Here is a 27,358-nt window from a genome sequence, read left to right on the forward strand (position 1 = left end):
TCATATCAAGTGGGTTGTTGATCGACTTAATGTATGACTCCTTTTTTCAAAGATCGAGGGAAGACTGACCAAGGAAGGAGAAGAAATACCCTGTTGGGGAAGAAAAAAAAAAAGTTATTTAATCATTTATTAGCCAACGTCAATAGTGCAGTAGTCATTTCTCAGCCTTGATACCCAGTGTAAGGAATGTAACAGTGCAGAAGATATTTAAGATTGGCAGCTTTCAAAATTAACAATTCAGCATTTCTAGGTTGTGAACAGCAAAGTTAAACAGCACCAAACCAGTAGAATGCATATATTTTAAAGAGTGCAGAAGATTCTCCTTGTCACCAGCCTTGAGAGATTCAGAATGCAGCAACATGTTTGTGAAGAGTAGCTGTTAACCAAGTATTAACGTACATCTTGCATCACACTTTTTGCAGTAATAATCTTCCAAATCAAAGGCAAGATACATTATGATAATCTTAGAGAAACAGAGCTCCCCTCAGATCCTACAACTTTGTGTATTCTAATCAGCTTTGAGCCCAAATTAGATGCTGAACACATGCCTTCTTGGCTACAGAAGGCAATAGGCATCACAATGATCTGTCAAAGCTTGCTTTAGCTGTGCTTGGATGGGCACAAACTGGGCAAAAAGCTGACTTTTCTGGTGCTAGGAGCACAGGCTGCTTCTGGGACTCAAAACTACAGTGAAACCAACACATCAGTATGTAGCACTAAAAGTTAACCTCCTTGGATCAGCTGAGATTTTATGTTCTTTCTACGTTAGAGACCTCAAGATACTTTCACAAGCCATCTTCTATTGCTCTTTATAGCACAGCCAAGCTTTCCAGCACATAAACAGGTCATGGTAGTTCAGCAGCTTGCTGCACCCACATGCTTCAAGAATCTTTTATATAGGGATATTTTGATCAGGTAAGGATATATCACTTCACTATGAAGTTTAATGCCTGCTTATAGCACATGTTCTATTTGCAGTCACAGGCAATATTTGAAAATTAAATCCTAAACTCCTCTTTATACAGCAGCTCTTATTAGATTTTAATGTATTTCGTACAGGATCTTTTTTCTATTTACAGTTAGGGGAAGGAAAACTTAAAATGATCAGTAAAATCAGCTGCTCAAGACTTCCCTGCAACCAAGTTATTAAAGTCCTCAGAACTCTGGCTAGTGAGCTACACTGCCACTTGGACAACTGAACTGAAACAAGTAGTAATTCAACTGCATAGAAATTAATTAAGAATAAACACCCAGAAAAATTAAAAGGATTTGTGAAAGAATCAGCTTTGTACCTAGAACCAGAAATAGAACTAGACCACATGTGAGCATTGACTGCAAGCCCGTGCATTAGAGCAAGTCAAAGAAAAACCCCACACCACTTAAAACGCACTTCATGGATTCTAGGGTTTCATATAGTTGTGCCATGCTGTCTTAGAAGAATCAAGATTTTTTGCTCACTTGATGCGAAATGGGCATTAACAGTCAGGATTTGATGTACAGAATTTTTCAGCACCACACTGGTTATTATCTCCAGCATCAACACAAGTGGTAGTAATAATAGGGATAGGACATGATCTGTCCAAGGCATGACCATTTAAACTCTTCAAGTTGGAACAGGTTTTTTCTTCTATAGCATTTGAAAGACGAATATTTGGAGAGCCAGGACACAGCACAGGTTGAGGCCTGGAATTTTGAGAGCTCCAATCAACAGAATTGGAGCGATGAACATTAACAACACATTTGACAGATCCATTTAGGCTGCACGTAGAAGATGAACGAGCAATCTACAATTAGGAAAGGGTTCAAGAGTTAGTCCAAACAAGAAAAACCCAAGCATCCAAGCTTTACTGATGTTTTTACTATAGAGTTGTTCTACATCAAAAAAAAAAAAAAATTCACATAAGCACAGGCCAGGATTTCATTTAAATAAAACAATATGTCTGAATAAGAGCTCTGACTCAATAGACTCAAGACAGGTTTCCTGCAGCTTTAGTTTCTTACTCAAGAACTGCACTAGCATCTCAGCTTTAGGGGCTGGAATCCAAACTTCTCTTTTCCCCTCAACCTTATGATTCAAACAAAAAGGTTTATGCAAGTTCAGTGGTGTGAGGGATTGTTTAAAAAAAAAAAACAACCCACACACCACACAAAAAAACACACACAATATCACACATAACATGCTCTGCTCCCAAGCTGCAGCTTTATATCTCAGATGCCCAAGAACTCTGACAAGAATTTGAAACAGGAAAATAGTTTTACTACTATAAGATCCTATCATTTTGCAGAAAAAAAGTGGGTTTGTATGGGGTAGACCCAGAGAAAAAAGTGCATAACTTGCATTTTCATGAGAAATGAGATATAGTGCTGTATCAAAATGAAGACAGAATATTAGAACTCAAGAACAATTGTTGGAGCAATCATAATTGAAGAAAGAAATCTCTACAGAGAACTGACGTATAGCCACGCTGTTGGATTTTTATTTTTTTTTATTTATTTATTTCCTCTAAAGCAAGGGAGTCCACTGTGATACCTCCTCCCTTATTAATTCATATTTTCTCACACCCCTCTGTGGGAGAGCAGGGCAATATCTTTATGTTGTACAATTTAATGGCCACTCAAACATACTGAATTATCTCCAAGTTAAGGTATTGACATGTCAGGCAACAGTAAAAAGATACACAGGAAATCCTGTTCTTGGCCTTCTGTCCTACAAACTACAGACTTTAAAGTAGATGTTTACTCAGCATACAGATTTATTCAAACACTAGAATAAAAGCAAAGACTATAAAATTCCTCCAAATCTAGTCTGCTTTATTAGACTATACTTGTAGATTGAGTTTGACCTAATACAGCGAAAAAGACCTGCAATAAGTAGCCAGGCACAGCAGAAGAGCTGCAGTATGTAGCACAATATATTATTTTACCAGCTTTTCTTAAACATGTATAAGAAGATAATTTCCTTGCCTTTTTGAAAACTCTCAGGCTGCCACATTTCTCTACCCTTCCTTTCCAGTTTGTTTCACAGGATGTCTATCACCTCGCTACTTTCATTGGTACTTTCACCAGTCTATTCAGGGTTGTAAGCCACATTTGTATGTGTTGTCCAAAATCAAAAGCATGAATCCATGTAAGACAGTATGTTGGAAGTTTTCACTTTCTCAGAAGAGGATACATATTCCATTTCTAGCAAAAGAGGGTGGCGGAGTTTTTTTTCCAACTTAATTGTACAAGGCAACTCCCAGTTTCTAGCACATACAGCAGATTTTTCTGCATTTTCAGCAAGTAAGCCTCCTCATTAAACAACTCTTGCTCAGAAAATAACACGTCTACGAACGTAGTTAAAAATAAATTTTTCTGCTGTGCATCTGGAAACTGTTAAAGACAGACCAGCTCCAGACATCAAAATAACTGTGATCTTAGAAAGGTCACTTCTTTGGCCTGCACAGCCAGAGCACTTACCGCTAGTGACGACGTACTAGTCAGTCGGCTGCCGATATAACTCTCGTTAGCCGAGCTGGGACTTCTTCCTTCTGTTGCACTATGCGACATTAAAGCCCTTCGAAGGGCTCTCTTCGGTGTTTTTGAGAACGAAAACGCTCTTGTAACCTGAGGAGTTTGACAAACAGTTAACACTGACAAAAGTCAGGTTGTAATAGTTACTACAATAGAGGCTATCGTTCAAATTTTGAACAGCTGTAGGACATGTGTCAAATGCTAATATGACTGTATCAAAACTAGCCAACACCACACATCCACAAGGTGATCCGACTTTTAAGGCTTCCCATCACCCCTGCTCGTCTCACTCTGTCCAAATATGAAGACACCATGGTAGGGGAAGAGGGCAGAGTTTCAGGGAGAAGTCAAAAATAAGGTCCAGTCAACTGGGCTTCCCCACATCCCTTGGGTTCTGCAAAGTCAGGCTCCCCTCCTTTAAGTTGCTCTCAGTTTAGTCTTCAGCAGCTTCCAAACTACAACAGCCTCTTCAGTTTTCTTGAAGAAACAGTATTATTGTGATCTTAAGAAGCCTGCTGAGAATGGAGAACAGATTCCTCCTTGCTGCATCATTCTCTGTCACCCCTCCTCACACGTCACAAGCTTTAGCAGAACCAAACCCAGTGCACAGCCACCATGACAAGCAGACAGGCAGCCTTCCTCCTGCCATCCAGCCAGGTCCTCTTCGCAGAACCGAGCACAGACCTTCAGTCCATTAGTTGTGAGTAGCTAAGCCACACACAAAGGAAAGTGCACACAGGCAGACACTAACATTCAGCACTTCCTTGCTATTTCAAAGTCTCTCTCATTACCATGACACACATACTCTACACCCATCCTACTTTTGAAGGTCCTTGAATTTAGATAATTGAATGCAGCTTTAAAACTCCATTCAATACACTAAAAACAGTTACAGCTGAGGGTTGATTTTTTTCTAATATATTTAAAAGATTCAAAATATTAAACTAAATCAGTTTCATAACAGAGTCAAAAATGACTACATAATACCTATGACCATAATACTTAAGACTACACACATACTCCAACACTACTCAGTCAAAGCCTCAAACGCTCCCCATCTTCCTCCTTTAAGGAGCTTATACTTAAGAGTTTTAGTTCAGATGACGTTTCTCCTGTCACTACTGTAAATACTACAAAACGCCTGAAACAGGAATACTAGTACAATTCCCTGACTGAAGCAGTGTTTACTGTAAAGCACTATCTTTGTAGTATCTCACCTTTTTTGATGTCTTCTTTATTGCCCTGGATGCTCTGCTTAAAGTACTGTCCATATCTTTAGTATTTACTTCAACGGAATCAGGATCAGCAGTATAAATGAGATTTTCCTATAGACAAAGATAGTCAAACATCAGCACTTGTCAAAATATCATTCTCTAGTTCATTAGGTCATACTTAGAGGTTTTAATTGCAGCATTCCTCCATATTTAACTCTTTATATATATAGTTAGGCAGACTACTTCCTTTCATGCCATTTCACGAGATGAACTGCTGGCACAATTAGGTTATGAAACCACTTCATCTGTAGTTTTACATTTGGTTTGTTTCTTTGGGTTTCAAGTTCAAGGTTGACCAAAGTAAAGGCACAAAGTAAAGCTCTGAAGCACACCTGGGGATTTTCACAACATACATACCTCTGTTTCACTGACACATCCAGCACTCTTGTGAAGTGAAACCTTGACAGCTCCAGCTGTCAAACATTAAGACTAAACCTTTCAGCTTAAGCCCAATAGATGTTTCAGAATAGCCACAAGTTTGGTTTGAGTTTGTGGGGTTTTTTCCTCCTACGTGTCGTTCTTCAACTCTGTCATGTGCAAAACAATTTCTGACTAGCTACTTACAAAACCTGGGGGTAGCAGGGGCACACATGGGAGCTGGAAGTTGCTGGGGGGAGGTGGGGGGAGGGCGTTTGTTGTTTCAGGTTTTAATTTTAAGAGATAGTTTACCTAAAAAAAAAGTTGGGGCAGTGGAGGAGGAAATCAAATGACAAGGACAGCAGACAGCAAGCGGTTTGGCTATTCCCAGGCTCTAATGAAGTAGTAATTAAAGCCTTTACTGCCACCGTGTGGCAAAGTCAACGCTATTGCATTCTCATACGATTGTACGCAAGTCCTTGAACAGCAGGGAAATGTGATGAAATTGAAGCTCCATTTGACATTTAAATCCGCAAGAAAAAAGTATTATCTAGTTGGTACAAAGCAGTAGTTACAGAAGTTATAACTAATGGGATTCAGCATAGTGGGTTACAATTTGTCAGCATACAATTCTGAATGTTCCAGGGCAAGATGGAATGATACATTTAAGCCACAAATATTTAATTTCTATTTAAAAAGTACAACATTTCTCCATCCCTTTGTGCTAAACGTAACACAATCAAGAGACTGAAGACAGGCAACTGGCAGCTTAAAGTAAATTAAGACTTCTGAATCAGTACTTTTCCTACTCAGTACCTAAAACCAAAGGAAAACCACAAAGCCAAATTTCTTATTCATAAGTCCCTAAACAACAGGCCAAACAAAATAAAACTAAGATGCTATTTTGCTTGCTTAACTACCTCTCCTCAAACAAGCACGTCTTTAAAAATCACCCACAGCCAAACATTGTACCATAAGACTACAGTGCAGAACAGAAACCATTTCTAGCTTGAACCCCAGTAGTTTCAGCTGTATGTACTGCACATATTTTCAGCAAGTTTGGGTGATGGATATGCATCCACTCTTACAGAATTAACACATTAGCTGAAAGTCTCCCATCCTAACTGGGGAGGATCTACTCTTCAGATCTGTAGCTTTCTGGCTGTAGAAAGCCCACATGCTGAACTTCTGAAAACACGAGGAGGCCAGTGCCTCCTTTAGTTCCTTGGTTTAAGGTTGTAGGCTTCTGTCTACAGGAGGAAGATGCTTCATTTCTCTGACATTACGATGCTCATGCAGGTAAGGTGTAGAACAAAGAATTCAGCCTAACACAGAGCTCAACCAAAACGTATGATTCATAATGCTGGGATTTTAAATTGAAATAAAGCTGTGAAAGAAGCAAGCTGACGACAATTCTGTTTAGATCTGCCTTAATGAACATGTGCAGTGTGGAGTTTAAATTATTTATAATTAATTTGTGGTAGAGGAAGGGCATGATTCTTCATTTTTAAGTACTTATTAACTTCTGCAGAAGCTAAATTCCAGGCTGTTTCCTTTTCCACCTTTTAACCACTCGCAGATGTGCTAGCAGAAATATTTTCTGCTCTACTTCACCTCAAGCATGTCCACTATTAACGAGTTCTTTAGCTTCATGTGCTGCAAGTCAAAAAGAGAGAAATATTTCTGATCAGCAACAAGGTTCCAGAGCACTTACTGCATCTGCTTTACAAATAGTGTTAGCCACATGCCGACACAACATCTTCAGCCAGTCTTCTTTAGGAGGTTCTTCAGTTGTCATCTGGAAACTAAGTAGCTTGTTGTTGAGTTCTGTAGGTGGCCGCACAACTAAGGCAAAAGCTCTATGGCAATCTACAGTTTATAAAAAAAAGCAAGGAGTTAAGACAAAGAATAATCATTTTTCATATAATTCAGGGGTGAACCTTCAGAAGAGTTAACCCTCCATCTGTCAGGAGCTAGAGTTAGGACATGATTTGGTGCAAAGATTTTTATCTTTATTTACACAACAGCTGTTGCATCATTTCAATAGCACTAAACTCTGCCCACTTCCCTCATCAAGAGGCTGAAATCAGCTGTTCATGCAACAGTTGTTTATTCACCAAATACTCTGCAAACTATAGTCTGCAGATGAGTCAGTCTTTACTGGATACAGCAGTAAATATCAATTTCATTCTCTAACTCATGAAATGTTGGACAGATCATTTCTTTATCAGAGAACAAGGAAAACAACATTTACCCTATTTTGTAAAGCACGAAAAAGCAACAAAGACATCAGTACTATATATGACACATTAAAACAGTCAAGTTACAATGATTTTACTCTTTAAACTTGACAAAGATTGCTCACTTGATAGCAGAAAATTAATCCAGTGCTGATATTCCTTTAGTATGCTTCAGCTGTGTCTGCTGTAAACATAGTTGAGAGAAAAAGAAAGAAAAAACAACCCATCGCTGGTTCAGAAAAGGAGTACTGGAAAAGCAGTCCTATAAAAGAGTGCGTATAAAAGAGAGTAGCTGACCTCTCCCAAGACTTGCATCCTAAATATTTTCTTAGAAAATATTAAATGGTATGCTTACAAATGGCTCCCATCACCCAAGTCCCAAAGTAAACTTATGCATTGCACAGTAATTTAAAGAGAATTCTTAAAGAAGAAATCTTTTAAAAACGCAGGTAGACATCATGTTTACTACCTACCCTTTTTGCCTACCTCTGGTTTTTTTATTGGGTTTCTATGGTCAGGTGCTTCAGAGAACAAACAGAATCACTATGACGTGCATACCATCACCTACAGTGAAACATGAAATCTACCTTTCTGGGATACGGATCTAAAACCCAGCCTGACTAGACTTCTTTAGAAGTCACTAGCAAGGCTGGAACAGTACTGTAGCATGTGAGTTCTGCTGCTGTGGCAATGCATTACTTCAGTGGAACCCCTACAGTCTCAGTATGGCAAAGCAGCCACGGAGATAAAGTCATCTAAATCTTTCTTTCAAGGTGTTTATCACAGCTCCTCCTGAGCATCAATTATCACCAGTTAAATGAAGATTTGGTTTCACAGCAACAGCACTTGTGTCTGGTCAGTCTAATGCTCTGGACTGAAGTTTGGAGGTTTTGTTCTTGTTCTGTAAATCCAGAGCTGTCAAGCATACTCCTTTGTTTAACTCAGACTGCCATTTGGTGGGCTTAGGATCATATCATCTAGTAGCTCTGCCAAATTCAGCATCCTGCAGCGATTGTTGAAAATCCAGAAGGTGTCAATGCAAGGAATTCTCAAGCTCATATAGAGCTTAAGACAGAAGCTTGTACTAAAATCACATACCTAACATACCATACAACAAACATATCTTAGCATTCTATCCCACAACAGCAGACCTTTCTCCTTTATACTCTGAACCACAGTTTTCATTAGCTACCACAGCACTTCAAAACATACAGACCTTCTGTCTCCCTGATGTCTAGGACTTTCTTGATCTGGGAGAGAGGCATGAGAACAACATGCTTGAGAGATGCAGGAGGCCTTGTGTGGCCGTGTGGACTCTTGAAAGCACCAATAACTTTATGCCGTTTCCTTGCAATCTGCAGTTAGACAGAAGACAGATTAGAGCTAGAAGGTCTATTCCCATTGTTTTCTTTCTTTTTTATTCTTTTACCTTCTAGTATACAGGAACGCACAGAAAGCCTTGCTACAGAAAAATGCTCTAAAGAGAGCTACATTACTGCATAAGTCTTTAAGGAACTCATTTATCTCACTATTAACTATCTACAGCTCAAATGGCCCAGCAACACTTGTTGCTTAGCATCAATACACTCACCTCAAAAAAAAATAAATAAGAATCAAGAGAGGAAGTAATTTTGTGTTACAGACCTCAATTCTACCCTGTGTAACAAGCAAGGGGCCTTTGAAACCTACTACAAGGTAGTCTAGATTTAAACAGAAAAGACAACATCTGTATGCATGAACAAACTTAGGCTATGGTGAGTTACATCCTAGAAACGTCACTTGCTGAGCATGCAGCCATCAAGTGGGTTTTGTAGGGCAGGTTGGTCAGTCAGTTTTTACTTTACATTAACACAATAGGTATCTTACAAGCAACTGAAGATATCTGACTTAGAAAACGTGTATCTTGCACAAGAGATAAAGCAAGCAGCTTTTATTAAAGTGTTTTCATTTTCCTTCCCTTCTTTACAAGGAGCGATGAAGCAGAGTCAGCTTGACTCCCAGGAAGAGTTCATCACTAATCACAACAATAGGTTTTGTCTCTAAGCGCTGCTTAAGACAGCACTAATTTTGGATTACTTTAGAGTTGGTCTTCACAGAAGACAGTGTTTTTTACTGCTGTAGGCCATAACAAGTACTTCCATAAAGTGTCCTTTACAACCTCAGTTTCTCCACGTAAGTCTCCAAAACCCAGTTAGATTACTTTTCCCTCCTAGCTCTTCCTAACATACTGTTAGTCTAAGGCATTTAATATGTGACTTTTTTTATTTTTTTGTAGCCTAAGCACAGACAGACTTAGCCCAGAGGCCCACTGTTTACTCACATTAAACATGACTAAACTTTAAAAGGACAAACATCCTGCTGAGCCAAAGACTCCTGCACTTTTTCATCCATTGGTACTACTCAAGCTGCTATTCAGATAGACATTTATTTCTTAACATATTAAGCTGCTTTTAAATTTTTGATCTGGCTGCAAGACATGAAAGGCTACATTAACACTTCTCAACCATCCAGAATTGATTAGCTACTTGTGATGGCTTATACAATAGCTAATGGAAAGGCAACATGAGCACATGTTAAGCTACCAGCTTTCCGTGACTTAGAATTCTGATTCAAAGTTTTTAAGTTTTACTGGTTTATCTTCATAAGCAGTGTTAAGCTTTTGTAATTCAGATCATGAGATGTACTTACACAGTCATCTTACCTCTAGGCAGTCATTGAACAGAAACAGTGTGACCTGTTCTCCCCTGTCACAGAGGTCATCACCAAGCGCTACGGTTTCCAAACGCTGAACTAAGCTTCGGTGAGATGACAAGAGATTGGCCTAAGTGACAGAAGCAAAAAGCTCATTAAGCATTTAGTTCAAGGGCTGGATTACTGCTTGATTACAACTTAACACTGGAAATCTGTTTAAACCAGTACCATCGCATTTTCACCACACATACTTTTGCAAAGGGATCAAACTAGCACACAGTCATTTTACAGGTCTGCAGCTTCAGAGAAATTACTTACTGGACATCCATCAACTTCATAGACAACATCAAAGAACTGCCTTTGTGCCTCTGTTTTTCTTTTGTCTTCATTAATATGTCTGAGGGAAGCATATTATATTTATCTTCAATATCAAGCAACAGTAAATAAATACACTGCATTTAAGACACACAAAAATTACAAAGCTAAACATTCAGAGAGAAAGTTTACACAGCAGCACTGGAAAATACAAAATCATCCACACTTGCTCATTGAACCAAATACCATATGCTAAGCACATAGGAAACTTCATATCTAGAACAATATTCTTGTCATGTTATCAGTAGTTGACACATCACTCAGTTAACACACAATTCCCCTCCCCTGCCCCGTAAGATTTTGAACTAGACACCAACCCAATGCAGTTCTTTACAGCCTGCATTTTATCCCCTCAAGTCAGGACTGCAGCTCACCAAGATGAAAATGCAAGAATAATTACAATTTACAAGTTGTTGCTGTTAAAAATCGGACAAACATTTACCCAATTAATACAGGAGTTCTCGTTGCTGGAGACATACACTACACTTCAAAAGGTGAGACTTACAGCCTAAATAGCTTCAGCTTAAAGCTAATTAACTCATGGAATGCTGCCAAGAATAGCTAATACAGAACCAGAAGAGAAACTAATCTTCCACTATTAGTGTGTCCTTTCAGTGGATATATGCACAGAAGTAAGATTTAAAGACAAAACACATCTCTTCCATTCTGGAGGGAATAGACAGAAGTAGGAGTTGGAACAGAACAGAGGACTCAGGAGATTCAGCTTCGTGCTGAAGCAGGGAATCAGCAGACATTTAGGTAGAACTGCTGGGTAACACCACCACAGACCCCTTTGAGAGCTCTGGCACAGAATCCCAAAGTGACAGTGGCAAGAGAGAGACTGAAGAACGCATGGAGACTTAATTTATGGCAACAACATATTAAGAGCAATTTAGAAGGAACAGAGAGATCTAAGTGTATATCAGTATGTTTCATAAAACGAGCATCACTTACGTCATCACTTCCTTTAATGATTCAATAGCTCTCTCCAGAGTTATTTTATCTGGGTTGTCTTCTGCTGTATGCTTCTTAATATCTACAATTAAAAAAGAAAGTTAAAAATCCCACACATTACAAAAGCCTGAAAAGAAATACAAAAAATTCAAGTTTCAACTGTAGAGTCAGATAAGATGACTGAAGAAGTTACAGTTGTTCTAGAGTCCAAATAGCCTTGATTAAGTGGGGAAGTAGGCTGAGCAGCAACTGTTCGTGCATCTCATTAGGAAAAGGCTCACCTACAATACAAAACCAAAACCTCAAACTATTTAAAAATCAACAAGACCATGTGCTGGTTTTGTTGAAGTGCAGAGACAAGCATAGAAGTTTTTTTTTTAACTAAAGCAAAAGGGCGGTCATATGGGTTTTTATTATTGTTTTTATTAACAATAATAACCAACCATTATTACAAGTGGTTAATAGCAGGTGGAACACATGAAGCTGTAAGCCTTGTCAATACGAACTGCTCTCTAGTTTATGCTAGCTGCATTTGAATCTCAATTATATTTGTATTTGAAGAGACAAAACTGTTGTCAGAGCAAACCTTTCCTCTACCTGTATCCTCCAGGCAAATACATTAACAAGTCAAATTTAGCCAGAAGTATGCATTCTTCAGTAACTAGTCTTGCTGACTGTCATTAAGCAATTAACTCCCAGAATCATGCTTGTTCTATATGAGAAAAGCTGTTGCTAATTACGACAAAAGCCAGGTTTTATCATCTTCACAGACAAACGAATTAAAAGAGTACATCACTAGATTACCATTTAGCAGTAGAGCAACACTAGGCAGCCTTTGAACAGGACGAATAAGGAGTTCAGCTAGGCTTTGGCGGCCACATTCAGGTTTAGCTTGGTTTATCTGGGGAAAGAGAAAAGGGAGAAAGGAAGTAATTCTTACTTACCCCTTCCAAAAATCAAAAACTAGGAGAAAAATTGTCTTCCTTGAAACTAGCATTGCAGTAAAAGTTTGAGAATCGTTTACCACAGATACTCAGTCATTAACATCATGTTAAAAACCGCATTATATTCAAATCTGCACAGCATTTATCATACCATTTATGTTCTCAGAATGTCTAGTTTTAAACTATCCATTTAATCAACCTCTCAGTCCTTGTTTCAGATGCTGATGCTAATGAGGAGTGGGACAGGGGACAGCCTGCTCTCTTATTCATTCCCCCATCTTTTAGATATCAATATTCAGATATGATTCCTGGTACCTCAAAAAACATGAGCTGACATCTGTCAATTTGATTACCCTACGATTTGAAAGGCACTTGCTGGATATGGAAAAGGAGTTAAAGCTACACTGCGCTATTAATCAGCTATATACCTTTATCTGAAAACTCAAGAGTCTTAAGACTCATCTTCAGATAACTCTTCTTTGAAGATCACATTCCTTTAGATCTCCACTGTTATGCTCCTATTCATTAGTCACACAAATGTTGAGAGATCCTACTTCCCTGGAACTTCACAGCTGCCACAAGCGAGTTAAAAGCTATTTCAGAAATACAAGTCTTTTAAAACACAGGGAGGGGGACCAATAAAAAGCAATAGCTCTAGTTATCTTTACAGAAAAGAGAAGACATGTATTTGGGAGAAAGTAATCAATATGCACTTTTTTCAGCAATTAATGCATCTAATCAAACTACGTTGAAAGCTGTGTAACAGAGGAGGAATTTGGACCTCTTATGAAAGAGTCTTATGAGGAGCTTGAAGGACTGAATTTCAAATCCTTCCTATTTCTGTCTCACGAAGAGATGTTCACATTCCTCCAAGTTTCCAAAATTCCACATTCTTCCATCTACTGCATTAAGTAGTTTACTTGATAAAGGCCTCCATGTTCTACTCAAAGACTTAGTTCTGCAGACACTTACCTTCAGGAAGGCATGAAACCTTGGCTTCTGTTTTTCACATCTAGTAATAGTCTCCTTGCTCATTTCAAAGAAATTCACAAACGGAGGGTATGTTTTCAACAAGTCTTTTGACTGAAAGAAACAACTGTTACAGCTCTGCTTTACATATTATGTAGCATTGTACATATGTTCATATGCCCTGAGCCATACGAAGCTGCTCAGACACATTTCGATAAAGAATAATAAAAAATGTGTTGTAAACCCATGCGTGTTCACAGAACAAGTTAAGACATTTTTGCATGCCAGATGCCCAAGATTCAACGCTGCTGATTAAATGCAGACTGCTCTCACAAACATCAACTACACACGTGACAATCTTAGAAGCTGCCAAGCAGCTCAAGTGGAAGGCAGATTCTCACCTAGCAAGATGTTTTTGGTGAGAATTCTGGAAATTGCAGACAGGTATTTTCTCCAGCTACTGCAATCACCTTTAAAAGACACTAAACCACCAGAAGCAATACCTTAGACTGAAAACTTTTGAATGCCAAACATTATCTGCCTCAAAATGATCAGGTCAGCACAAGATGCCTAGCAGACTGCTTATGCTAAAATGCATTGCAGTCCCAGGCCAAACTTTCCCACTCGGCACATTCTGTATGTAGGAAAACAAGGAGTCTTTATTCACTTACACATTTAAAGTCTTGAAGGAAGAACACAAGAAGTTTCCATGGAAAGTTATTTCCTAGTTATTTACTGTTTTTGATCAGAGGCGGCAGATACAGGAAGAGCCCCTTTTAATGTCCAAGTAAAAAGTACGTCTGTAGTGTTGCAAATTACAGTTCTCAAATTGGAGTTTTACCCCCTCATACAAGCAGACACATACATTTAAACTTGACAGGGATTACCTATACAAAGCATAGACTTTACACTTGAGTTAAATTATAAACAGAAAATCCAATGATACAAATTGGTGTTCGTTCTCAGCCAGTAGTGCTTTGCTTGTGTTGGCTAGGTCCTACAAATGGATTATTTGTAAAGCAAGATAATAGCTCATAATAGCTCTAAAAACCCACAGAAACTTACATATTTAAGAATGATATCACCAATACTTTTGCTTTCAGTCCAATTCATCATAAGATCTTCCAGGTCTTCCTAGAATACATGCAGGGATGGGAGGAAGAAAATAAAATGAGAATGAACTGCATAAAGCTGTAAGATAGGATGAGTGTTCTGCCAAACACAGTTAGCTGTATGCTTCCATGCTGACAAAACAGGAATCCTAAGAGCTGTACAATTTCACATTAAGTCCTTTCAGTCTGCCGAAAGCTGAAAGCAAGAGACCTCTGGCTTACTGAATACATAGTTTTGAATCAATGCAAGCAGAGCCTAGCAGTGTATCAGCACTAGCCAGCTCTGCAACAAGATGGCACTGCTGTGTCCAACACACTACAGAACATATCCCATATGATTATTAAAAAGTATACACAGAAGATAGTTGAAACAATTCTAATTAAGAGTGCACAACTCATACAGGACTCTTAAGGTCATAAGATAGGATTGAAATGGAACTAGCACAGGTTTCCCTCACTTGCTGCACCAGGGTGCCAAGGAAAGTGAGACCAAGCTCTTAAGCCTGTATCAGCTTGATAAGGATCAAGCTTATTCACTGTCAGCTAATAACAGGGACAGGAGGTACAGCTGAATGTTCAGGATTCACCTTAAGTGGAAAGGATTCACCATTAATACTGGTTCGTTTCTGCCACTTCTCCTATCTTTACTACACCAAAGACGAAGGAAAACACAACCACTACATCTAGGCGACTTTGTCCATGCTGCAGGTGAGTCCTTCTCGACACACATGCTGTACTTTCATCTTGGTTTCAGTGGGCACAAATCAACACCTATCAGTGATTAACTAAAGTGGATCCCAATATTGATTGGGAAAACAAAAACAAAACAAAAACCAGCAAAATAAAACAAACCACTGAGTTACAGGCAGTCTGCAAGTCTCTATTTTAAAAGTCTACTGTGAAATACAGACAGGAAGAGACATAGGCCGTTATTTGAAGGAGATGTTATGCCTTCAGATTTGAGGAAGAATTGCATCATAGACTATTGTGAGACCCAGAGATGGCTTCGGAGAGTGCTGGCAATCCAGATCAAAACAAAAATAAGCAAAACCTCAATTAAAAAAAATCTCATAGAAAATTCTAATCAGCTCTATTAGGCCTCAGTAGCAGGTCAACTGCTTCAGAAGTTGAAGTGTGAGCTATTTTTAGGAGCTGGTAGTTTCTGACAATTGGCTCAAAGCCATTTAAGGAGGGATCAGGTTTTCCTGCTGAATGATAGAAGTCTACTTATGTGACCATGTCTAAAGCCCAGAAAAACACCAATTTTTTTTTTAATTATTATTTTTTTGTTTGGGTTTTTAGGGGTTTTTTGTTTGGTTTTTAATTCCATAGCTTTAGCTATGCTTCCAAGAGTCTTTGCTTACTGCTTTGATAGAAACATGTATGTTATAAGCACTTGTGAGCGTTAGATTACCATTCCATACCACTGGCCCTTTTGACCAGTTTTGTACCAGTTACAGAAAACCTCCAACAGGAAGAGGTATTAAAATGGGAAAAGGAGAATCCAGCTCATGAATGGCAGTATTAGTTACACGCACAATACTCAGACTTCAAATATTTATAAATAAGTGTTAAATCTTAAACCATACTTTGGATTTGCACATAAGTATGTAACAGCACCAGCATGAATCTACACCAGGCTAGCAGATACAGCTTCAAGCATGCAGAAAAGATTCAAAGTGTGTATCAAAGCTTCCCCTGCAGGGGAGAAGTAGCAACTTGCCTTGATTTTAGTATGCACATCAAGAATATCTGGAATGCTGCCAAATATTGTCTTAATCTCTTCCTGTGCAAGGATTGGTCCTCCAAGTTGTCCTTCCTTCTCCAACGGAACTTGAAATAACTGATGAATTAGATAAAAAAAGTTAATGCCCTCCCATCCACTACACATTCAGTTAGAAATAGTTATAAAAACAACAGCTTTTTCCTGCCAGATCATACTTTCCTGCAGTCACAATCTTGAGGTACTCCCATTTAGCAAGAGCGGGTTATGGAGGAGCGGGTTTAAGACACAAACACAGTTTGACACATCACTACAGCATAACACCCCTTTCATCTGCTTTTCTATTCATACACATTTTAGCTCATTCTTCAAGTAGATAATTAGTTGCAACAGAAACAAACTTTCTAGAAATAAGCTCTTCCTATAAGCTGTTTGCTATTCTGGTCTTCTAAGAATAATTTTTAAAAAGTTTTCCACCCCCACCACCTCTTTCTATTATCTTAAAAATCTGAGCCTTAAAGACCCTATTTTCCTGAAGCTTGAAATTTCCATGCAAATTTCCATGCAGTCCCACTACAAATCTCAGATTAGAAATTGTATTTTCCAGCCTTTATCGTTAATAGATACTAAACATTTTTATGTCAGTAAAATTGCATGAGACTGTTTACATTGTCATCTTTTTATGAACCTTTGATGCACCTAAGCCCTCAAAAGCCTGCAGATCCCAAGTTGAAAATAATAATTGATGTCAACACTACACATCTTCTTACAATTGATCTGTACTTGTTTTAAAACCAACTTACCTGAATGATTGTTGTTAGAATATCAACGTAGTTGCTTTCCGTCTGATACAATTCCTTTGCAACCTGCCATCTTGCAGACTGCTTTAGTGGAAGAGGAGTTGAGTTTTTTGAAGGCCTTGCACAGGATTTTGGTGTTTCTAATGAAGAGATATTCCCAAAAGAAAATAGCGCTTTATTACAATAGAGTCCCTAAAAAAAAAAGCTCACCCTCAAAGTCCGAAAAAAAAATCCATCAGAACTTTTAAGGACAGATAGCCTTTTTTTTTAAAGGCTATTCTATAATTATAAGAACTCTTTCTAGAAAATAGCTTTATTACAGTCTAATTATAAAACAATAGTAATATATTATTGCTCAAAATTATTCTGAAACCACTAAGTCACTTATGGGCAGGTCAATGACTTAACTCTGTAATGTTTAGTAGGAAGCGAGGATTAGGCGCTGAACATTATTTATGCATACACTATGTACAAAAGTACTTTTCTACTTTCCCTTTGCCATATAAACAGTTATCTTTCAGCTGCCTATCATCCTTGCATTACGTATGTAGCTCAAAACACTTATTAAAGTCAGTCCTTGCATGCAACACTCACATTTCATCTTATTGCAGGAGGAAGACACAAGAAAGCCATTTCTCTTAAAGCTAAAGCCAAGGTGGACCTGGAGCAGTCCATTAGTTTTAAATACTTGCTCATGTATTGGACCTCAGAGACCTGTACTCATTTATTCCAATGTCAAGATCATTACTGTCACAGTTAATATGAAATAAGAACCTTACCTGTTGTTTTCAAATAGCACCTTTTCCTGAAACTGTCTACTGATGTTGGGTTAGAAGAAGCTTCCGTATCAGTGGTTACAAAAGCGCTAGCGTGATCTAAGCAAGCTGGTCTTTGGGAGTAAGCTGATCTTTCCTGTATTCCTTCTGAATTACCACTTACAGGTTGTGCCTCACTGGGGTTACTTATTTGACTTGTATACAGGAGCTTTTTAAAAAGCAGTAGTAATTCCAGATACCTCCTCTATATGATGGTACCGGGGCTTTTTGTTTAAATACTCAGATATTAGCTTTTGACTAATCCACAATTTTGCAGTTTGCTCTCTTCCACAAGAGCCATGTGCAGAGACATTAAAAGCTCTTTACCATTTAAGCCATCAAAACCAGCTGGTGATTTATATTCTTGTGAAGTTTTAGACATGACAGTTTGCTGGCACAGATAGTGTTACCTCAGCAGAACTTTTCAAAGACCTGGGAGGAGTAGGCTTTGCAGGAATTTTCCCTTTAATTCATTTGGAAAAGAATCTTTGTCCTCCTTTCACCAAGTATCCTACTAGAGAGGCTTTTAGATTTAGTGTTAACTGTGTTGCCTGTTTGCTGCAGATTTTCAGCAGAGCATTTGAAGCACTTTGGAGTAAGGCTGTACTGTACTTTATACTAATCAACTCCATCTTTTCCTTCAGCTATGAATACGCCTACTGCAATGACAAGAGGCAGCCCGGCCTCTGTCTGTGTCTGAACCCTTCACTACAATTCTGCTCTCTGCATACTTCAAAAAGGAGAAAGCCTGGAATTCCTCTGGAAACCTGTAAGACTTCCCTACCACTACTATTACCACTTGTATGCAGAGAGCTCTTAAACATTGCAAGTGTGTCTGAAGGAAGGTTTTTAGCTCTACCTCCATTGGTAGTGCTTGACTCCGGAGTGTTGGAAATATCCAGCAAGGACCCAATAGACAGCGAATGTTCAGCTGATGGGCGTTTCCGAGGAGGGAACGGCGACATGTCTGTTTCTCTGGTCAGTTGTGCAAGAGTTTCTTTCAAACGGCGTCTTTTACGATTGCTGTTTGGAGTATTCAGAGAAAGTAGTGACACAGACTTCTTGAGGCCAGGACTCTCTGACTGCAGTAAAAGAAAGTTTAGTTTAGTGGTTTTACCCACTGTTTCCAGCTCAACTAACTGCAAAGGTAAGTTAATTGCAGAGATCAGCACACAACTCTTCTTCAGAAAGCCTAGGAAAAAATGGGCAAAGCCTTTTTTTTTTTAACTGGAAACCACACTAGTATTTTAGTATTTTATGTATAAAATTTATAATGGATTACCTGGAACATATTTGATCTCTGGCCCCAAACATACTATTGCACATGCTAATTTTACCACCAATCACATGCTGCACATGATATAAGAAGAGTTCAACAAACCTTCTCAAATAAATACATGGACTCTCCAGCTCTGGCATCCATTTGAATGCTTCCCCAGAACCACTAAAGGAAAAAGGAACCACACATTAAAAACGCATTACAAGGCTTCACCCAAAGTTAAAAATATTGAAAGTAATATATGTAATAGTAAGGCAGTTTGGCTACTAAATGCAAACATGTGGCTTATGCTGAAAAAAAGTGTCTTACATATGGAGCATCATCTAGCAATATTCTTTCAGGAATTAGTCAGCACTAACCTCTTGCTTTACAACATAAAGTTTTTTTAAAGGTTCAAATGGAAGATCTTTTACTGTATTTTCTTCAACCACCAAGTGTGTACACCTTTCATCACCAACTGGCAAATAATGTCCTCCTAGATAAAAAAAAGTAAATTAGCAAGACTGAAGAATATTACTGTTAGAAATTAGTAGCTTACTTTATAGCTCTATGGCACCCATATTAATGGGAGATGAACTCTTCAGTGAGCCCATCAGTTGTTGGGTTCACATAACACCCGGATATTATCGGCAGCAGACAGTTTTTAGGAAATAGGATGATGCATGTAATAGTAAAGTACACATTGAAAAGGCAAGAGTACAAAGAGTTCAGAGGGCATTCAAACCTGTCTGGCAATAAATGCCATATTCTTCTGGAAAGAATTTCTTGGAAAAACAAGCCAGGAATACTCACTCTAAAGACATCCACAAGCTAGAACCTGAGCATGTCACAGTCTTATAAGCAGCTTTAGGTAAACAGGTCAGCAGAAGGGAAAGGTGGGGGAAAAAAAAGGCAAACTCAGCCAATTGTCATCTCTTTTGAAGAAGCCTTGCTGTTACAAGCTTGCTCCGTTCCCATTTCTATCCTTCTGTTGCATGCAACTCTAGCAATACAAGGCTGGAGACTAAGTTCTGTTGCATCATTACTGTCAATGTGATTATTAATGTTATAGTATACTATCATCAAAAAATGGAACACTTCCAGTCAAGTGTTTTACCAGTGATGATTCATACTAAAGTTGTAAATGTTGTAGATGCTTTCTGTAAATTATGTAAAGATGCCTAGAGAAGAGAAGGCTCTGGGGTGATCTTATTGCAGCCTTCCAGTACTTAAAGGAAGCCTACAGGAAAGCTGAAGATGGACTTTTTACAAGGGTGTGTAGTGATAGGACAAGGGGCAATGGCTTTAAACTGAAAGAGCGGAGATTTAGATTAGATCTAAGGACAAAATTTTTCACTCCGAGGGTAGTGAGGCAGTGGAACAGGTTGCCCAGAGAAGTTGTAGATGCTTCATCCCTAGAGGTGTTCGAGGCCAGGTTGGATGAGGCTTTGGGCAACCTGGTGTAGTGGAAGGTGTCCCTGCCCATGGCAGGGGGGCTGGAACTAGATGATCTTTGAGGTCCCTTCCAACCCAAACCATTCTATGATTCTATGCATACCACAAAATTGATTGTGAAAACTGAAGCAGAATATACATATTATGTAGCAAGTCTTCCAGGACACCTTCAAGCATTCTATAATTACTTCTTTTGCAAGAAAAGTTGTCTAGTTTCAATCAACCCACAAAGTTTGAAGTTTTCAACAGCTACCAGAATTTATGTGTACACCAACATCTAAAACCAATTTATAGCTCTCCAAGTTGAAGAGTCCTCAGGATTCATGATCCAGCACCTCAGCTGCAGTGAAGTATTTACCAGCTATAAACCCCATTCTTTCCACAGGTCAATTTTCATAAACAATAACCTTGCATTTCTGTCATTTCTTCCATGTTAGCTTTCTCATCATCAGAGAATCCAAGGAAACTTAACATGCAATCCTGGAAGGGAAGAACCTTGAACTGATTTCTAAAATCATCATCAGCTGCACAGAAGTCACTGAAAAAGAAAAAGGAAAAACATGCACAAAAAGGTCACTAAATCAGTGCTACATCACTATTTAAACAGAAGCTCACAGCGCTACAGGTGAACAGGATGCAGGGTTAAGGTTGAAGGAAAATAAACACCTACATTTCATTCCTTTTCTCCCAAGCCTTATAAATCCACTCAGCTTTCACGATAGGAGTACCAAGACTTACAGCAATCTACAAAACAGGAAAAGCACAGAGTTGTACCAAGTATTTCCATTTAAGTCTCCCATGCCAAGAAAAATTCATAACCTTGCTTTTACTTTAAGACAGATACTGCAAAAAGTGAATATGTTCCTTGAAGAATCCTGTCCAACTGTAACTCCAAAAAGTTAGAATGTATTAATTCTTCAGTGACTAGGATATCACATCAAGAGCTAATTTGACACTTGTGCAAAAGTGCAGTTTTGTTAGTCTGATATCCCTCGCAAATCTCTGTTCTAGTGGAATATGGGATATTTTTTTTGCTTTTGATACTTTGCAAGAAGACAAACATCCAGCCTGCTTTTACCAAAGAGAAAGCAACTATTCCAAAGCTAAATTCCATGACGGCTTGAGAGAGATTGTAAAGTTTTCCTCCTTTCTCCCTTTGGGTTGGCAGAAAGGAATGTTTGAACAGAATTAGAAAGTAGGTCTTCTCTTCCAACTGGAATATTAGAAAGACAAAGTAGGAAAAAAACAACAGACTACTAAGAATTCAAACAAAGGAATGTCAAGGGACATAGGCATTGCTATGTCTATTCCATGGTATAAAAACCCTATAAACTTGTATTTACTTGCCAACTGCACATACGTGTCCTGAAGGATGCCCTTTTGGTGGTGTCAGCGAATAAAAAACCCATATCACCCACATATTTATACATAAAGGAAGATATGAATGCTTATACACAACAATTTAAAAATACTTTTTAAAGGAAGATGCACATAAATTGAGCTCTTAAGTGTTTTGCAAGTTACCTTGAAGTTTATTGTTTGTAAAAAAAGAAGCAGGCATATTGATATAGAAACACTTGTTCATCGACGAAAAAATGTTCATCAAGGTCTTAAGTGTCTCAAGTACTGATTACCTCAGTACTTCAGTAACATTTTGGTTCTTGTTATTTACTAGCTATTTCAAAGTCTCAGCATTTAGGCAATTTATATTATTTAGATCTCTAACAGAGACAAAAACATGTCGAAGCTCAACACCAGACAGAGATGAACTCACCATTACAAGTCATTGTTAGTATAGGAGAAAACCCAGCAATTTACAAGCATTATTTACAAATCTAGCCTACAAGAGTCTAATTCTGAAAGTTTCCATGAAGTACCAGCTCAAGCTTACATACTCTGAATTTGTCTCCATGTGTTGAGTTAGCCACCAGATGTGTAACTTTTGAGCTAAAGTCCCTTCGAATAATTCCACCCATATGATGAACCAAGGTCACTAGCTTAACCTGAAAAGCAAAGACGAAATAAGTTTTAAGTGTATCTTTTGAAGCATACAGTGCAGAGTGAGAGCAGTACAAAAATAGTTTACAAAGCAAGCTACAGGAGGATACATTAAATGTCTAGGAATAGAAATGCTCTGATTTGTTCTTAAAACAACTTGTTCACATCTACAGGAGAAGATATAGCTGATACATCAGAAGAACTATTAACTTTTTTTTTTTTAAATGTTTAATAGAGCCTTGCTGTGTAGCTTGAAGAATACTACCCAAGCCACCAGGACTCTTGTGATCATCATCATGCGCAACGCCTTCGCCTTCACCTTTCATGCACAATGGATTTGAGGCATGTTATCCTCATTGATTGAGTCAATTCTACCTGAAGGGGCCATTCCCAGAATTCACACAAGATTATGATTTGGCCAGTTTAAACCTAGCAGATAAAACAACTATCCCTAACATGGGGAAAAGGCTTTTGTTTTGGTTTGTTTTTTCCCCCCAGATAAAAATGTGGAGCCATACTGTTGATTCTCAGGTGTTCAATAGGGAAATAAGCTGCCAACTGCATCACTGAAATGGAAGAGCAAAGCCCTAGAGTATCAAACCACTTCATCCCTAGATATGGCAAGACTAAAATCCTGATAGCAAGATAGTACAGCAGCAAGATAACATGTCTGAAAACGCTTTGAACAGGACTACAAAGCTTTACTTGACCACACTACTACCTGCACAAATCAGATGACGCTATCGAGTAAACATTTTATCTGAAGCCTAAATCTACAAATCTTTGAGCCTTATTGAATTAGAGCTTTTTAATGTCATTCAACAAAAAAGTGACCAAAAATGGCACAGATAAAATGACTTGGACAAGGAAACAGTTTCATTCCCATCTTCAAATATCACTGCCTCTGGACATGCAACAAAACAAAATAAAAAAGAATTCACTCTCTCCATAAGAGCTCTAGTCATGGTTAAACTCTATGTGTGATAGGACAGAACTGTATTTTGAAAATAAACTTAACACAGTTTTACCAATTCAAAAGAAAAAAAGTCTTACTAATTCCTCTTTCTTTCTGAATCCCGTAAAGCACAGTACCAAGTTCAACATACTTGCACAGTACAGTGGACGACAGGAGAAAGGTAAAGGCTGAAAGAAAGAAGTAAGATTATTAGTCAAAAGCATACTGCTTCCGTTAAAGTTTCAACATTAATACAGTACTGTTGTTCTTAGTACTAAAAAGCATCAGACACGAGTCCAAGTCTGCGTATTCAGTTACACCTCAGCTCCAGACCCGCTAGCATTCTGATAAAGTAACTAGAACACCCTCAAGTTCCACAGGTAGTGCTCCATTCTGTTTTTTTCCTCCACAATCCATCCCCTTTATGTGATAACCTTTGCAAATATAAGGTGTCTGCTGGAGTATTATTTGTATGCTGCCTTTCCTAACGGCACAATCCCAACTAGTGGGTCAACAACTCCCACAACTACTTACAGTAGTTGTAGCCTTACTACTGTCTGCCTGTGCTTTCTCAATACATGCAATATTCTAACATAACATTAGACACTTGCTTTTCTTAAACTTCTCTTGCTAAGAATATTTATGATTAATTGGCAAAGCAAAATAGATTTTATTTTGAACATTTAATATTTAGAAGTCACTACACCAGAGAACTACTCTGTTGATTTGAGCAGGAAGCACATACCTCTCCTTTTTGTGCACAGTGCAATACTACTGGAGGTCCAATGACACGGCAATCTGCTTTGCAGAGGTTGTTAAAGATGGAATCTTGGAAGTCTGATACAATGAAGATAGTCTCAAATTCTGGGGAATCAGAATCTCCAAGCTCTTCTATCGTGTCTGTCTTTATGTAGGGCATTTTAATTTCCTTGATTTATGGGGATGAAGGGGAACACATCATTCAGGCAACATACATACACTAGCATCAAAATTCAACTGATTTTTACACTGGACCATTAGAAAAATATATGATTCAGACTTCAACAGAGACTTTTAGGATTTGTGAAAGCTGAAATTAGATGGACTGTTCTCTAGCATAAGAATAGCTATGAACTGCACCTAAGAAAGTGTCTTAAAGCAATTCCTGCTTCTAAAGAATAAGAATTTTAGTTACTTTAGTAGTTTATGTATCAGTTCACACTGATAATATAGTATTGGAAATATCTACAGACAAAAAAAAACCAAGCTAAGCACAAAAGAGAAATGAAGTTTCAGACTGTCAGACAGATCAGCTTAAGGTACTTCTGGATGCTACTAAAAAGGAGCATCCAGCTTGCAACAGCAAGCTCCATGCTGCATAAGAGCTAAAGAATGTAAGTCAATTTCGTTCATTGCTTGACATTTTTAAAGGCTCTAAAAATTTGGTCTGTTCCAATTTCAATCATTAGTTCCAAATTTTATTTTCTAGGTTTTTCACATCAGGAAATGGACAACCACTTCTTACACTTAAGTTTAAACGCAGCTTTCAATTGAAAGAGAAGTCAATTAACCAATTATGAAGTCAGTTCATAGCAAAAACTTACACGTTGACTGAAAATAAGCATGCAGTTGAATGTCTCCATGGATATTTCTATGTGTTAGAAAACACCACTAAGAGCTGCAGATATTACTTCCATATCTGAGTGTAAGAAAGTGTCAATTTTGACAAGCTTTGAGCAACACAGTCAGAATCATTAGCATATATTGTGACCATTATGCCCAATTAATATAAATGAAAGCGTGTGCACGTTTCAGTCCAGGTGAAGCAAAACATGCTGCATGCAATCACATGTGCTTAATTGCATGACATACCATATGGATAACACTTTTTATTAGTTTTTCTTCTGATTTACCAGGACTAGTTTCCTTTATCTTTATAACTGGTACTTCCATTATCTTAATGGTCTGTGGAAGAGGAAAACTTTAGTATGGAACCAAATTGGCTACCAGAAGTGTAAAAGTATACCATGTCATTCCAGTGACTGTTTTATTAGACTCACATACCTCCAAGGCTTTCAGAAGCTCCTCATGTTTCCCTGCTTCCTGAACCAAAACCACTCTTGTTTCTATTTGAGGCATTTCTTCTGTTTACAGAGAAACAAGGACAATATTTGTATTTTAATAAAAAAATCCATGTTAGGTCTAAATCAAGCGATCCTGTATAGAAGAACACAGGCAGACTGCATGCTTTCAAGATACCTTGTTTATCAGGAACAAGCCTGAAAATAAATGTTCTCTCAAGAAGCCTGTCCTTCAATTAAGGCATACCAAATTGACCAGAGAGCCTAAACTTTGTAGTATACGGTCAAACAAGATCCTGCAATTCATGATCAGTTACCTTACAGTCAAAGCGAGAATATGCAAGAAGAGTCAGCAAAGGCAAGAAGAAAAAAGAAAAATATTGACTTAATGCTTCTAGCAGAATTAGATATCAAGACTTGCTGGAAAATAGACAGCTAGTATGTTTTCTAGTTTCTGTGTTCCTGGCTGACAAGGTTCATTACTTCTTAGCAACTCCTCAGTTTCACCATGGAATATTAGAACTGAAGTTAGATACCTTGTTCTTTTCCTCCATGTAAAAATCTGTAATATTTCAAAATATTAGGAGAAAGGGGCAAGTGTTGCCTCCATGTCATTTGCACCAAATAGTGCCACTGGATTTTGGCTACTGCATTGCAGGAAAACAAAAATATCTTTTTCATTGTTTCTTAATTTCAAGATTTGTTCTTGAATTAATTTCAAGCTCAAGACTATCCATCTCTCCAAGATCTACCTGTACACAACAGAGCAGCTGTAGTTTCCAAACACTGCTGTCAAAAGGGCACCCGAATGATTTATTTCACAGAAGAGGAAACAAATGGAACTAACAGCTTCCTACACATCAGCCAGAAGACTCGTTTGATTTCATCACTGTAACCCTAAATGTTTATAACAAGATGAGTTAGTTAAAAATTAACAGTTCCTTTGTTGGTGAAAGGATACCAAACCAACACCCTTTTGGCTACCCTACACACAGTTCTGTAGTTCAGCGAAGCACTTTTTGTTTTTCAAAACTACTAAATACCTACGAAGTAGTCACTCGTTACAAAAACATAGTAAGTCTTAAAATAAGCTTCTCCCATTACCTTCAATGTCCAAAACAGATCCAGGAAATGCATTCTCTTTAGAGGTTTCTATAATTTTTGAATCAAGAACAGAAGAATCAGCCAAGAGGCTCCTCCCGGTTTCAGACACCAGCGTACTGTTGTCAGCCATGATTATGTCTTGTTCCTTTCTTCAACAGCTGGAAGATAGATGTGTTAAACTAAGTCACAGTTGCAAAAAGCTCAGTAACAAGAGTTCTGTGACTAAGGCAGACAGAATTAACATCAGACTTCTGAAAACAAAACATTCAGACTCTTACTAAAATCCCACTCACACTATCAGTTAGAGTAGTTCTGAAAGTATTGGGAGTCACACAATCGATAGAAAGGACTGACAACAAACTCATTATAGGAATAGTTCTGAGCAGGCTGCTTACCACAGAAATAATCATTTGCAGAAAGGGTACTTCAACTCTGAGCAGCAGAGAAGCACTAACTCTGTTCATTTTAAAAAGTTTCATCACAAAACACCACCAAACTAAAAGCACTTGTTTGCTTCAGTGATAAACTACCAGAAGCTAGATCTGAGACAAAGAGCAGCATTGCTGAAGTGAAGCATTAGCAGATGAATTAAGGTACACAAAGTATCTTGCCAAAATTTGATTTTTCAGGTGAACTGGCTAGAGTTACACAAAAATGACCACCCAGGGAGTAGAATGAGTAGTATTTACTCAAAGAAAAATTAAGTTTCTCAAAATGCATGAGAGTTTCTCCAAAGTTAATATGCACATATATCTATCTCT

The 27,358-nt window shown here is 38.1% G+C and overlaps 1 protein-coding gene across 6 annotated transcripts; it reads right to left on the reverse strand.

Moving 5' to 3' along the window:
* Window positions 1-26,727, reverse strand: ECT2 (epithelial cell transforming 2). 6 transcript variants are annotated; one of them, XM_086618075.1, is made up of 24 exons: window positions 26,598-26,727; window positions 25,477-25,553; window positions 25,285-25,377; window positions 24,179-24,361; window positions 23,532-23,621; window positions 22,376-22,483; window positions 21,151-21,224; window positions 20,888-21,018; window positions 19,406-19,521; window positions 19,149-19,211; window positions 18,627-18,849; window positions 16,956-17,092; window positions 16,153-16,272; window positions 14,383-14,451; window positions 13,321-13,431; window positions 12,209-12,305; window positions 11,405-11,486; window positions 10,394-10,472; window positions 10,086-10,205; window positions 8,601-8,739; window positions 6,859-7,013; window positions 4,731-4,838; window positions 3,460-3,606; window positions 1-90 (listed from the first exon to the last, which is right to left on the reverse strand). In XM_086618075.1, exons 1-24 carry the CDS (start codon window positions 26,725-26,727, stop codon window positions 1-3), a joined length of 2,742 nt encoding a protein of 913 aa, XP_086474201.1. The 6 variants fall into 6 exon arrangements, with proteins under 6 accessions (XP_086474201.1, XP_009979392.1, XP_086474202.1 ...); XM_009981090.2 differs by having other exon boundaries at window positions 25,477-25,556; XM_086618073.1 differs by lacking the exon at window positions 1-90 and adding an exon at window positions 1,476-1,784 and having other exon boundaries at window positions 25,477-25,556.
* Window positions 26,728-27,358: the final 631 nt, after the last annotated feature.

Source organism: Tauraco erythrolophus, chromosome 11, assembly GCF_009769465.1.
Source record: "Tauraco erythrolophus isolate bTauEry1 chromosome 11, bTauEry1.pri, whole genome shotgun sequence".
Classification (NCBI taxonomy): Eukaryota; Metazoa; Chordata; class Aves; order Musophagiformes; family Musophagidae; genus Tauraco; species Tauraco erythrolophus.

Bases quoted from the DNA above. Each gene is read 5' to 3' on its own strand.
- ECT2 (XM_086618073.1), bottom strand. From the start codon at position 26,727: ATGGCTGACAACAGTACGCTGGTGTCTGAAACCGGGAGGAGCCTCTTG. The intron at 12,306-13,320 runs GTAAGTGTCTGC...CTCTTTCCCCAG, and splicing joins GGTTTCATGCCTTCCTGAAG to ATAAACCAAGCTAAACCTGA. The intron at 3,607-4,730 runs GTGAGATACTAC...CAAACTCCTCAG, and splicing joins TAAAGAAGACATCAAAAAAG to GTTACAAGAGCGTTTTCGTT.